Source organism: Gymnoscopelus microlampas (genome assembly GCF_963454915.1).
Source record: "Gymnoscopelus microlampas genome assembly, chromosome: 14".
In the NCBI taxonomy this organism is placed as follows: domain Eukaryota; kingdom Metazoa; phylum Chordata; class Actinopteri; order Myctophiformes; family Myctophidae; genus Gymnoscopelus; species Gymnoscopelus microlampas.
The window spans coordinates 21950017-21965512 of NC_139951.1; the positions used below are offsets into that span (position 1 = coordinate 21950017).

General features: G+C 43.5%; 1 protein-coding gene across 1 annotated transcript in view; it reads right to left on the reverse strand.

The window, feature by feature from the left end:
* The window catches only part of snx29 (sorting nexin 29), a 152808-nt gene that overhangs the window by 20748 nt on the left and 116564 nt on the right, over positions 1 to 15496 (reverse strand). Inside the window, exon 19 of the mRNA XM_084077833.1 lies at positions 14635 to 14775. Coding sequence (XP_083933959.1) covers positions 14635 to 14775 — 141 coding nt within the window. The remainder of the gene's footprint in view (positions 1 to 14634; positions 14776 to 15496) is intronic.

Here is a 15496-nt window from a genome sequence, read left to right on the forward strand (position 1 = left end):
GAATGCAGCGTCCGATTGTGGTCAACTTTGCACGCACATTCACACTATGTTGAGGAACAAGTGCTACCATTTTAACATTGGCCTGTGGGGGGTCCCCACCGACTCTACCTGGCCCTTAGGTGGGCCCCACCTAGGCAATTCTATGTGGGGCCGAGGTGGGTCTTAACTGCGATGCCCATGCGGGCTATCAGTCGCTTCTACCTGGCCCTTAGGTGGGCCCCAACTAGCCACGTTTATGTGGGACCAAGGCGGGTCCTAACTGGGCTTGCCCATGCAGGCTTTAACTGGGTTCTACCTGGGCCCTAGGTGTACCCTAACCAACCAGAGTGCAGTGCCCATCGCTCCAAATGTTGTGACGTCAGGGCTCTCAATACTGCACATTGGTGGAGGAGGAGGGCCCGCAGGGCGCCCGCACACATCGCTGAACCAATGGTAGCCCACGGATGTTTCCTCTGGAGATTTAAAAACTGCCCCTCTATGCCACATATCATCCGCGCTACAGTCTTCACTGACCGAGCCACGGCCCCACTGGCCCTCATGACGCTATGCCACTTATATGCGCTGCCAAGTGGCCGCGGGCGCTACGTGGGCGTGGCGGCGGGCTAGACGCGAGGCCCTGCGTAGCAGGGCCGAGCTTCTAGTTATTAATCAATGGATGACTCAGGCAAAACACTGCCTGACAAGAAAAACACTGCCATCCTGAATAAAATATCCTTGTTTGCGATCATCTTTGGCCTGGAGTGTTACTACTTACTAATGTCACTACTACCTGCAAGCGTTACTACTCAGTGTTAAAACTTATTTGAGACTTAATTTATCCCAGATTATATTTCTTGGCGTTCCCTAGGACCTCTTGTCCCAGAGTACGTGCTGTGTGCTAAGCCAGCTCTACATCCATCCAGCCATCCTCCACTACCTCTATCCTTTCCTCTCTCCCTCTTCTACAGTATCTGATAGTAGGCTACAGCATGCAATTAGGCAGGTAATGGCCTTCCATCCCACCTACACACAGTGTATGAGAACGCATCCATTCTTATGTCTACAATTCTGTATCAGAAGGACTTTATTGCCAAGTGTGAGGAAACCTTCAGGGACGACTGGTGACAAAGTACAAGCGCGACAGGATATTGCAGCACATACATACATATACTTTCAGACGTCGGACTGCACATTAGACAGCTTGTCAGAGCTAGACATCACAACTTGTGATGTCAAATTCAGAGGAGGGAAGGACGATGCATACGAGAGGAGACATGGAGATTGCTGTTCTATTCACCCACAACGCAAAGTAGCAGAGTACCAGCACCACAGATGGATAATGTATCTGACATGAAAACACACTCTCAAGTAACCTGCATGCGTAAACAAGGCCTTATTTGAATGTCCTCTGCGATACTCCTGCATCCTACAGAAGTCACAAACACACACACACACGCGCGCACACACACACACACACACACACACACACACACACACACACACACACACACACACACACACACACACACACACACACACACACACACACACACACACACACACACACACACACACACACACACACACACACACACACACACACACACACACACACACACACACACACACACACACACACACACACACGAAACTTCTTCAGTGCGTCATGTTATTTGCCCTTGTCCTGTCGCTTACAAGATTCATGTTAGCCCGCATCTGTCTCCCAACCAGTCAGCCCATCATATACACATACATCACTCACATAACAGTGTATATATGCAGGGAGACTTATGGCTGTATAAAGGTACTGTATGCCTATTGCTGAGACACATGCATCATGCAAATCTGCCAGATGCATTATGATGGTATAGCATGGTAAACCACATGAGACAAATATGTGCATCCCCCGTCTCTCACATTTTCTAATAACAGTGTGCTAGGCTATATGTCTATATTCTTATTATTTTTTTCATTTGGATGAAAATGTGCACAGGTTTCGTATATATGAACTATATTACTTTATTTATTTCCTGCCCGTTGATGTTCCCAACATCAGACATTTGCCCTGGAGATAAAGTTTGATGGGAGAAGACACATGTTGGTATATCAGTGTGTGGGTTCACTCACATGGTGATATGTAACATGTTTGGACATGAGAGCCAGTCACAGGGAGAGGGGGGAAAGAAATTGGCCATGCAGTGACAGGGAGGGCGGAGGTATAAGCTGAGATTCACATACACGCATACACAGGCGTATATACACACTTTCTCTCTCTCTCGCTCTCTCCCTCATAGTCTCGCTCTCTCTTACACACACACACGCCCTCTCTAAGTCACATACACACACGCACACACACACGCACGCACGCACGCACACCAAAGCTATGTCACATCACAGAGTAGAGATAAGGAGGCGAGTGGACCTATCATTGGAAGAGGAGCTTAAAGTAGACACACAGACTGTGTGCTGGGGTCTCTGAGTGAACCATGAAATACATTTAAAGTCCACGCTCTGCCACACAACTGAGAGGATAGCAGCTACCAATAAAAAACAGACCATCCAAAAATAAATTCTGACTATACTACACCATATAGTCACCATGCAGTTTTCTTTAGCATAGTCACTTCTTCTCGGTTCAAAATTTACTTTTTCAGTCGCGCTAAAGTATAGTCTAAAGGTCTTTACACACCGGGGGTGAATAAATGCCTCGTTCATACAAGTTGATGCCTTTATTGGGTGTGACAAATTCTGGATACAACATTACAATGGTTTTGTAATTTACACAAATTACAGTCTGAAATAATATATTTTTGGAGTAATTAAATGCAAAAACACCACACCCCAGGATGTAAAGATATTTAGGTCTGAATCTGATGTCTCTCATTTTTGGTAAAAAATAAATAATAAAATGATAATAGATGAGCTTAGATGAAACCTTATTGCTGGCCGAGGATACATTTGGACAGAATAGCAACCTGTTGCACGTAAGAGCTCAAAGTCTTGTGCATATTCATGACTCATGATGGCATGTTTTAAACTGCAGCACAATGGTCCTATAGTGGAGCCACAGATCAAAACCCAAATGAGACGTTTCTTAAAAAAAAAAAAAATAATAATATATATATATATTTTTCTTCTGAGCTATCATCAGATTCAGTATATTACACAATGTGGTCGCGGCTTTAAATGATAGATACACTAAAGCATATAGTAGTAATAATAACAATAACAGTCATAAACATTTTTTTAAACGAGACGTCTCTCCTGGGTCTCCTCAACACTGTGCCCCTCTAAAGCCTAATATATACTTTGTTGCACAACGCTGTTGCTCGCCCAAATGAATTAATAAAAATCATAATTTCACGCTAACAAGGTGGTGCAGTGTATGAGGTGGGCTAAAAGCTTAATTCATGGTCAATCGCATGAAGTGTCGCTTGTCAAAAAAAGAACGGATCTACAAGCCCACAATGAGTCACATCTCAACGCGTTGTCAGCTTGTAGATCTGCTCTCTTTGACAAGCGCCACCTTTGTACTGCGGAGTATAAATTAGGCTCAACTATAAATGGGGTAGTGCAGAACAGTGGGGGGTAAAAAAGAAAGTCACAGCTTGTGATATTTCCTACGAGTTTCTCCCTGTGGAATACTGATGTAATTACATGATGCCTGCATGAAACCAGGTCACAGATGTAGGATTTATCAGGCACTTGATGCGCGCGCGCGCGCACACACACACACACACACACACACACACACACACACACACACACACACACACACACACACACACACACACACACACACACACACACACACACACACACACACACACACGCATGTTCATACACATACTGTACATACACGTATGCCCACTATCAAAGGTCATGATCAGACTGTGGGCAGCTCGGCTCCATGTGTGAATTTAATAATGAACACACTATGAAGAATAAATTGTGTGCACAGCCAACTTGCCCTGAATAAATCCATGTTAAATATCACAAAGCAGGTTTAAACCATCTGCCAAAAACCACACATTAGTCCATCAAAGAGTGGCCCTATGTGCTAACAGATTTGAACCCATGGGATTACTTGACTTCAATGAAGAGTGCAAGGCATGGGGTGGGAGCATCCTAGCAACCAAACACGATCAACACTTTTACACTCAATCAGCCCACATTGTGTCACAGGGGGCTCTGTCCTCTTAATGTTCTGTATAAAACACACACACACACACACACACACACACACACACAAGTGTACTAATACAAAAGTGTGCCCATGCATAAAACATCACAGGCGATTCAGAATACTTCACACAAAGACCTCTCCACAGATTCTCCTTGTCATAATTAAATGCGGCCAAACATGCATATTGCATAATATGTGAACACAACATAGTAAGAGTTGTTAATTATTCACTTTGTAGTTGTTGATTAATTAATCAGGGCAGCCTTGGCACTCCTCTGTGTGTGCGTGTGTGCGTGTGCAAGTGCGCGTGCGTGCGTGCGTGCGTGCGTGTGTGCGTGCGTGTAGGTGGATCAAGACGGGGGAGTTGGCCTGTACCAAGGGCAAATGGTACAGTAGTTGTGTAAGTGCCCTTCGTTTAATAGTTTTGATCCAAAGGGAAATCTTATATAATATTTAATATCCTCAGAGCGCTTAGATGCTGACTGTCCACAGACAGAGTAAAATCCTGATTGTTCATGTATCTCAGAAAGTGAAAAATTGATCCCAAATGGCAATCTAACTCTTAAAGTGTAAAAACTAACCCTTGCAGGTCCATTTGTATACTTTCATTACTTTAAATTAAAACAACACTCCAGAATTTGCTGTGTATATATGCACCAATGGTTGGTGTGTCAGCACGATGTATTCCTGTTTCTTACACAAAGCGTCCTCTCCAAGGCCAATCCCCTGCATGTGTGAATGTTCTGCAACAAACACACTGACTGATTCTGACAGAAATTCTGACTGTTCTTTATGAATAAAGTGTCCCATTTCAACTTAAAGCTGTAGCTTTGTCATTATCTACGCCGGGTGGAGATCTTGCATTCATCCCAGTATATGTGTGTGTGTGTGTGTGTGTGTGTGTGTCTGTGTGTGTGTGTGTGTGTGTGTGTGTGTGTGTGTGTGTGTGTGTGTGTGTGTGTGTGTGTGTGTGTGTGTGCAGCTAGTGTAATCTCACAAACTGCAAGGTGTCATATGTCTTGAGCATTGTCCAATGCTAATCTCACGAACTACTAGTTCAATTAGTGTCATATTTCTTACCAGTACCAATGTTGGTAACTAAAAGATTGGTGGGAATGTTTTTCTTTTACATACATAGATTATCAACTACGAGGCAACAACCGCACGGCTACAGCCAAATGGATAGTGTAGATCTCATATGCTTGTAGCGCACTCCATACTGATAGAGATATAGTAACTAATAAAGCCTAATACAGTGCGGTCTTGAAGACACAGAACGTTGCTAACAAAAAAGCGAGCAAGTTGGATTTGAAAATAACATTTTAGGTGACTTGATCACTGAATCCGCACTGAATTTCATGTTGAAAATGCCATGCATGTTGATGGACCAATCTGTCTCTGTTCTCTCTCAATCACAAGCCTAATGTCTCACGGTCACACGCGCACACACACGCACGTCTAAGGTCTGTACTGGCTTGATCTGCCACCTTTCACTTAATGTGTATACACTACAGTACATCTCATCCTGATCCTACGTCACTACTTTTCAATGGAAGGATGGAGGCATGCCTCCTGGTAGAGATTTGTCATGCGTGTTTTGTCACCAAAGCAGATTCATGAGTAGGCTGTGCAAGTGTGCATTCATTGAAGGAAGCGATTCTGAATGAGAATGACCACTACGTTTTGACCAAACGCTTCTTCGTTGCTTCAGTCGTTTTTTTTCCGTAGATTCTGCTGTTGCGATTGGCTACTGAGCATTGGAGAATTGGCGATAGAGAGAATTGGCGATACAGTGCAGTCACATGACATCTCTCCTCTCTCTTTCACGCTCTGTCACTCCTAAAAATAGGGGGTAAAAAAAAAACTCATCAGTATTTCTCCATTTGCTGTCTGACAGGGGAAATCAAGCCAGAGAGAAAGAGGGAGGGAGAGAGAGTGAGAGAGAAAAGAGTGTGTCTGAGAGAAAGAAACAGACACTGAAAATGAAGCAATTTGATCGGAGTAAAGGGAGTGACGTATTTTGAGTACCACACTTGCACGCTTTTGCGCACAGCGTTTCTGCGTAATTTCCCACTAGCCTAAGTTATTCAACAATAAATCAACTTTTTATGAGTAATTGAAATTTTGTAATACCATTATCAATATTATGTTGGTAAATTATATTACTTAATCAATTATAAAACTGATTTCATCAGTATCATGCAGCCCTAATGCACATGTAGGCCTATTGCCTATGTACAAGTTAAGACAGTGAAGTACAGTTACACACTCTCACACACTTAATCATTTATTTATGTCCACATAATAGATGCAATAAAAGGACACAAATATTACAAGGTGCTGTAAAAACAGTCAGCAAATCATGGACAAATACCCCCACACCCTTCAGGGGTACAAATAACAGCGTCTTCGCCATATTTGGCGGCTACCGATAGTAGAAGAGATTCCACAAAATTTTGCAAGCCGTTTAGCTGCTTTTTTTGGCATCCCAAGTTGTTGGAAGCCTCTTACAATCAACCTATGTACATGTCCAAGGCTGCCAAAGATAAACACAAGTAGATTGCACCTACAGCCGAGCTCTGTGATGGTATGGAGGAGCGGCTGGTATTTAATGACTTTGGTCATAAAAGCTTCCTCGCTAGAGTCAAAGGTGCAGGCCACTTCAAGAATGGAAACTGATCTGGAGCCTTTATTAACAACAACAACATCTGGTGTATTAGCAGAGAGATGTGCAAAGATATCAGGATTTTCAGTACAGAGTTGAAACATGGAAGGTTTGACACAGGAATGTTTGTACATTCTCACTGATGGTGTAAAATGTTTAGATATGTCCTTAGTTATGAGATCAGCTATTCTGTCGTGGCGTGCTATGTAAAGCCCTTTATAGGCATAGCAGCCATTCAGAATATGTGAAGCCCTGTGGTGTGATGCAAACAATGAGGTACATGGGTGGAGGGAAACCAGATGGGAAAGGTTGAGTCTGGTGGGAAGGATCTGTAACCTGGCTTTTACTGTAAAGGTGATAATGACACAGACACACACACACACACACACACACACACACACACACACACACACACACACACACACGTCTGTAGGGTTGACGCCTACAGACAAAAGCCATAAAATTTGGATGAGGCTGCGGACAGCGGCTGAAGCCTGACAGCTGGACCCGATGTCCTGCTGATACTGTGTCTTTAATACATCATCACTCCAGACCCTTCCACCCCCTCCTCCCTCCCCTACTGGGAGTTTCTGGAGTTGCCGTCAGGAAGGATTTGACAGGCGCACAAACCACCCCCTTTCCACTCACTGACAAATTGGCTGCTTAGGAGCAGTCATGAGAGAGAGACGTTGGTGCGATGTGAGAAGTGTGTGTGCGTGTGTGGGGTACAGTAGCAGTGATGATGGACAAAGGTAAAGGTTTGTCAGACCACTTCTAAGTTTTATGACTGGTCCTCACTCCTCACTAATGCTCATTATGATAAGGTACCATTTTTGTCTACAGTCTGTGTCTCAGACGAGGGCTGTGGCCAGTTCAGAAACCTGCCTACCAATGAGATCAGTGGTAGTTTTGATCATTTTAAACAAGCTTTTTTTTTTCTTTTTCTTTTTTGTTTATACAAGAACAACAGCTTCTATTATAGCATGCTTGCTTTCCAGGAAGAGAAATCCACGAGTGAGTAGTCGGAAATTGTGCCATCTTATAATGAGCATTAGTAAGGACCAATTATATGAAGATACGGTTGAAAATGGGTGAAGTGGTCCTTAAAGTGTGCTTGCATTGTGTGTGTCGCAGCAGCATGCATCTCTGTGTGCGTGTGTGCTTGAGTGTGCATGAAGTGGTTACTGATAGTCGAAGGTATAGTCGTGTGTGCGTGCGTGTGTGCACCTGTGTCTGTGATTATGCACATGCGTTTGTGCACGCATCTCTGCCTTTCTGCGTGCATCTCTGCTCTGTGTTAGTGGGAATGTCCGGTTGTCGCATCGTTATCATTTGCGTTGCTAGGCTACCCAGCTGGACACTGTGGCCCAGAAGACTGGAGAGAGAGACACGCAAGGAGAGAGCGAGACAGTCTTGTCAGCTCATTAGCAATACTAGAGAGAGACAGATGGATGAATGAGGCTCACAGACAAAGTCTTGATTGAAGACAAAGACTCCCCGTGGCTGTGTCGACACAGCTGGGGTCAACTCACTCTCAAATTAATTAACTCGACCGCTTCCAAGTGAAATTGGAGCCTTTTCTCATGACAAAGCATGGTTTTTCCCTGCATGATTTCTTTTTGGGCAGCCCACTCCCCTTTGGATTGCCTTTTCATGCTATACTGTATACTTTGATACACAATGGGGAAGATGAGAGTGAACACCAGGGTAGGAAATGGCTCTGGTTGGGATTTCGAGCAGGTAGGGCCAGCTGTGACACTAGCGGTACACAATAACATCTTCAGTGTTAATGTAACTATAAAAATCACACCCTGTGTGAAGGTAGCGGCGCCTTTGATACATTTTGTCATCGATATGTGTTTATAATGTGTTTATAGCCATGTGTCACGTGAAGCTTGACCAATCACTTTGTTGACGGGTGTGACCAATCAGAACGTTGACGGGTCTGACCAATCAGAACGTTGACGGGTCTGACCAATCAGAACGTTGACGGGTCTGACCACTCAGAACGTTGACGGGTCTGACCACTCAGAACGTTGACGGGTCTGACCAATCAGAACGTTGACGGTGAACACGGACAAAGTCAGGTATAGAGCAGGATCCGCTCTATACCTAAAGGTAGCTAGCGCCGCTAAAAATAGACCTAAATGCGCCCAAAGGGATTTGGCTCCATCTTACTATGTAGGGTTATGTGTGGTTCTGGAGATGAGTGTCTTAATTGCAATGCCAACACAGACTCAGCGATTTCTTTACGGAAGTGACGTGCCAGCAAAAGGATGGTCAATTTATTAAGCACAGCCATGCTTAATGATTTAAGTTGAATGCAAACCCTACCCTGCCTGTGGTGGCTCTAATACTCAAGCAGTGGCACCGAGTTATCAGCCTAATACTATGAAAAAGAGGCCATGGTACATAGTTCATCATTGCATCATCGGCAAGGGCGTAGGTTTGAGCTCTGGAGGGGATGCAACCCCCACTGGAAGTTGAGGCATTTGCATTTATGATTGATGATGACTCTTATGATAGACCACAATTTCATGTAATCTAGAACAGTCATTTAAAGATCGTTATGGTAGCCAACACACTCATTTACAGCCACAGGGGTGTAGCACATTAATGAATCCTTTACTCAAATTTACCAGCTGAATGGGATTTTGAAGAGCACTTTTTTGTTTTAGGGCAGGTAATGTTGCCTGATCAAACAAATGATCTGTAACCATACAGTACATTTTCATTAAAATAATAACAAAAATAATAATATATTGTAAACTACATCTAAAGCTACAAACAGTTGAGTTTCCACTGCCTTGCTCCTATTTGAAGGAGCCAAACACATGCCTTCGCCACTTATTTACAGAATGATGTAATAATGATGGCATATTTGTTTTACATCAATGTTGTCCAGTGTGCCCTTGTGGAAGCACTGTTCTATCTCACAATTATTGTTCTATGATTGTTTTGAGCCACAATTTTCATCTCCTCAATGCTCGCATTAGATCTAATGCTCTAATTATTAGAACAATGTTTCTCAACTTGGGTCTTGGGGACCTGGCGTACTGTCTGCTTTTCATTCTAGCCATCTAATCAGGGACTGAGGTCAACCTTGGAGACCCAATTAATGCAATCAATTACCTTGTACATTAGACAGCTAGCATTATAGTCTTGGTCCCATGACTGCTGTTGATAACCACACGAATGCTGCCTCCTTGTTCAAATAAATGTGTGTGTGTGTGTGTGTGCGCACGCGTGTGTTTGTGCATGTGTGAATCCTCACACTGTGCATTTAACCCTAGAACACTAACCATGGGTGAATTTCACCCGAACAATTGTAATTACGTGTGATTTTCATAATGTTGCTGATGTCTGAGATGGGCGGATCCTTGGGTACCTTCAGGATGCTCACTGACGGTAGGTTTGTTTCCCAGTCCCCATCCCTGATTTTTTCCTACAGGAAGGGTAAAAAAAATCCCATACTCCCACAATGGTCAGCTGATGCAATGTGCCTTCTCTGGACACAGCTCACATGTCCCAGGAATGGGTGGACCAAAAGAAAAATTTCCCAGCTCCATTATCTATTTTTAGGAATATATTCTTTTAACAATATCCACATTTTTCACTGATTTTGCTGCTTTTTTTATAGGGTCCCCCCATGATATCTGTTTTTTAGTTTTTTGATATCCCCCATGATACGTTTTTTTTTGCCATGTATTGTTGTACTAAAAAAAAATGTATGGAATTTATTATATCAGGAAAATATATCCAACGTTAGTGATGGTGTGAGTATTTTCATCGTTAGTGTTCGAGTTAAGCCGGGGATTATGTCATAATCAAAGGGAGCTAGCATGCTACCTGAGAAGAATCAGAATCAGTTTTATTGTCACATCACAGGTTTGCAGGTGTGTGACACAAGTGTTAGTTGGTGCTAGCTTGACTAATCTTATGTGTTTCTATACATTTCTGCATACATTGTAGGGGTGTGTGTGTTGTCTTGTTTCCTGAGCTTACCGTAGAGTCAGAATCAGAATGTACATCACAAAAGGCGATAAATGATATATACAGTATACCGGTATACAGTACGTATATACATTCTGTGTCTGTGAACATTTCTGTATTTGTGTAAATGTACAGATGTATTGTTGATGATGATGGTGGTGTATGTTTGTGTATGTTTGTGTATGTGTATGTGTACTGTATGTGTGTGTGTGTGTGTGTGTGTGTGTGTGTGTGTGTGTGTGTGTGTGTGTGTGTGTGTGTGTGTGTGTGTGTGTGTGTGTGTGTGTGTGTGTGTGTGTGTGTAAAGCTTTCCAGAGGGTTTAGAGTTAAATCCATAGAAAGGCAGGAACCGTATGACAGGTAGAGGTATGTCTCTCTGTCAGGGTTGTTGCGTGTGTGTGTGTGTGTTTACTTATGCATATGTTTTGCGTGTGTGTGTGTGTGTGTGTGTGTGTGTGTGTGTGTGTGTGTGTGTGTGTGTGTGTGTGTGTGTGTGTGTGTGTCTGTGTACACATACATTTTTCCTTCTACCTGATCTCCTGTGACAGACCGGGTATTTCATCCATGCCAGGGCAGAACAGACATCCGTGACAGATACTTAAAAACCTTTTGAAGACTCTTCTCTTTCCCTCTTCCTCTCTCTCTTCCTCTCACTCTCTCAAACATTCCCAAGAAAGTAATTCCTAACATTAGCATTTATTTTTCTAACACTCTCCATCATTAGCAGCACATCACAGAGCAAAGCTCTCTGTGTGTCTATGTACATGAGCATGCGTGTACATTATACACTGTATGAGTGTGCATGTGTTATGACAGCTTAGGAAAGCATTGCTCTACATATAAAACACCCCTTTGCACCGGATGAAAGACAAGACGGACTGACAAGAAGAACTGTAAAGCGGAGATACAGTATATAGAGGGATCATGACAGACGGCTATACACACGTCTATGAACAAAGATAAAGCGAGGGAACGACAAAGGTAACGATACAATCTTCAACTACAGGCGCGCGCACACACACACAGGATTGTGTGTGTGGGGGGAGGGGGAGTTGCTGGCAGTCAGAGGCAGATGTACACACAATTGGGACACAAATTCAAACTGGGGTCCTGACCAGGGGTAGTGATCTTTCTTTTTTAAAGGCCCCATAATTTTTTACTAGCTTTAATACACTCGCCTTTTGACCACAAGGTCATGGGTTCGATCCCGGGCACCGCCAACTACTTACTTACTTAATAGCTGAATTACAGCACCTGAACACCTAATGGTTAATTAACCTTTAACGAGTTGCGGTTAACAGTTAACAAATATTTTCAAAATGGCCATCCAAGCTCCTTGAAAAGTGGGGATGAGCAAAATGTCCTTGCTATCCATAATTTCCTAGCTTTGTCAGGAAATGTGATCCTCACTATTATACAAGACCGCACCCACACACTTCCATCAACCTACACACAAAAACTAGGGATGTCCGATTTTATCGGCCTCCCGATATTATCGGCCGATATTAGCATAAAAATTGATATCGGGAAAATATCGGTATCGGTTTTTGAAAAAAAAAATTTTTTTTTTTTTTTTTTTTTTTTTTTTTGCTTTATAAATAAGTTACAGGAGTTCTTACTGTATATGGTGTGTGTGATATGAAATTTGAGCTTACCCTAATCACAATAATCCCCGCATATATCGGTATCGGTTGATATCGGTATCGGTAATTAAGAGTTGGACAATATCGGTATATCGGTTATCGGTAAAAAAGCCAATATCGGACAACCCTAACAAAAACATTCACCCACCCACCCACCCACCAACACACACTGTCTCTCTATCTCTCTCTCACACACGCACACGCACGTGCACACGCACACAATTCCTTCTGGCACTACACATTTCTGCCTTGTGTAAAGTTTCAATTTAAAGCCAGGATTGAGCTCCTGTTCTCTCCTTTGTGTTGGCACGTCACTCACTTCACAACTTCTGTCTGCAGAACAATGAATTGTAAATTCACACTTACTGTAGCCACACAGTCAGTTAGCCAAAGTGATTTGTAATGAGTGAGTGGGTAGTTTCTAAATGTCCAGGAATGAAAGGAACATTGACATTTCTCTTGCTCCTACGCCTATTCTTCCCAACAATTATAGTGGCTCTGTAATATACTTTAAGAGATTATGTCACATCGTGATGCGTTGTGAGCTTGTAGATTGTCTACTTTTGATGAGGGACACAGTATACATTGAGCATAATGCATTGCTCTGCTTTTCAAATGTAATCCGTGCTTTTCAGGATGCTTCATTAACGTTGCACGTCCCGGTGTCGGAATCTTGGAGCTAAATGCAGCCATACAGTTTAGTCTGTTTATCTTCAAGCATTTGAAAGCATTTAAATGGTTACGCTAACAAGTTACATTCTGTCAGTGCTTCTGATTGATTGATTGATTGAATACTTTATTAGCAGTTCACAAAAGAAAGCACAGGAAAGTACAGTTCAATACTAGGTCTGCTAAGAGGATTTTAAAGCCAAGAAAGCCTATGGCTTGTTTCCATTGGGGTCCTTTGAACTCAATCATCGAAACAAATATACAATACTATGCAAAACATCATATAAGCATTTGTAGAATCGGCCTCAGGTCTTAATGGGCTAAGAATGAGGTGGTTACATGAAAGTGTGGACTTCTCAGGTGAGAGCCATGGCAGTGGCTTTTAAGCCTCAAAACCACAGGTTTCACCTGGAAAACCAGAGCGCCACAAAGCCAGGGCCGTGTCGGGTCTGATGGCTGACTTCCTGGAGACTGCGCAAACCGATGATTCACACAGACCTAAGTGTCTAATGGGCTTTTAGAGGGCTTTCCAGGACACAAAGACGCCTTGTGTCTGGGAGCGGTGATGGACGCTGGCACCTAGCATGCACACACCTGCACACAAAATCTCCACGGACACGTGGTGCAGCACCCTCCCTCACAACCACCCCACAGTCCCTGCTTTCAGCCGTGACAGTGTGGTGTCTTTGAAGGATGGGCAAGGTACCTGCAGGTCTGCATGTAAAGATGCACACACACACACACACACACACACACACACACACACACACACACACACACACACACACACACACACACACACACACACACACACACACACACACACACACACACACACACACACACACACACACACACACACACACACACACACACACACACACACATCCCACCAGCCGGTGAATCGGGGTCAGCTACAAATTATCTCTCCAAAAGAGGTTTGCAGAGGGGAGCAGGATGAAACGGAGAGAGATGAGGCGAGGGGGTTGAGTACAAGAGGAGGCGGAGAGAGTTTGACACACAGAGAGAGAGACAGGTAGAGGGAGAGAGGGAGAGAGATCCTTTCCTCGTTAAGGAGGCCAGGGCACCAGAGAGGCGGAGTGAGAGAGAGAGAGTGTGTGTGTGTGTGTGTGTGTGTGTGTGTGTGTGTGTGTGTGTGTGTGTGTGTGTGTGTTATCAGCCACAGAAAGATCGAAATACGGCTAGAGAGAAAAGCCTACACTTCCAGATAGTGTGCCAACTAAATCGCAATATATACTTCATTGTACGGCAGTGTTGCTTGCTGAAAGTGATATGCAACGTGATATGCAACTAAAAACCTGTATTAGTTGGAATTATTTTTGGCAAGCAAGTATAAATTAAGCTTCAAACTACCAGAGACGCAGGCAACCCCACCATGTCCCCAGTGTCTCTCTTTAATTAGGTGCCATACAGACAGACAGACCAGAGGGCAGACACACAAAACGGCAGACAAACAGACAGACAGCCAGACAGCCCACCTTGTTCCCGATGGCCTTCTTGGGTGGGAAGTTGAACATGTCCACTTGAGGGAACTGCGAGCGCAGGTGGTTGTGCAGCGCACGGAACTCTGTGTAGCGCCTGTACACGTTCCACTCGTTGTCCAGGATACGGATGTACACCTGGGGAGAGGTAGAACACATCTTCATCACCAATGTCATAATCATCATGGGAGATGGGGAACTATCAAAACAGAGGCTGAGAAAGAAGACACAAAAAGAGGGCACGTGTTCTGACAAGAGAGAGCAGGAAGATAAAGAAAAAATGTTGGATCATTTATTATTTTTAAATGTCCTTTACTAGACTATAAATGGCAGCGCTTCAGTTCAGGTATATCAAAAATGTAATTTAAACCACACAACAATGACATCACCCTGCCTCTTCCCACTACAGAACAAACAAAAGATCACACAAACCTAAAAGAGAAGAGAAGAGAAGACATGAAAGCCAAAGTTGTGTGATTTGGGTCTTGAACTGTACTCTCACACTGGTATGCTGTCCTCCTACATTATACATTAGTGCATTTGATGTACTGTACCAACTAGGTGTTGGCATGGTTACAACAGTAGACGGCTAGCATCGCATCGTATCCTATGCTACTGTACAATGTATACTTTGCTGTGGCAGAGAAGTATAGAGCACCGAAGTCCTGACGTCACTGCCAGTAGAGGGCGCTTTTACGCAGGTTCGTGGCTTTATTTTTTGTGTTGATATCCTCATTGGGGAATCTTAGATCGCTTCATATAAGAACTGTGTTCCAAAAATAAACACACCACCCTGGCGATTTTACTCATATGGATACGAAGCATCGACTGAAGGTGTAAATGTACACATTTACCCAAA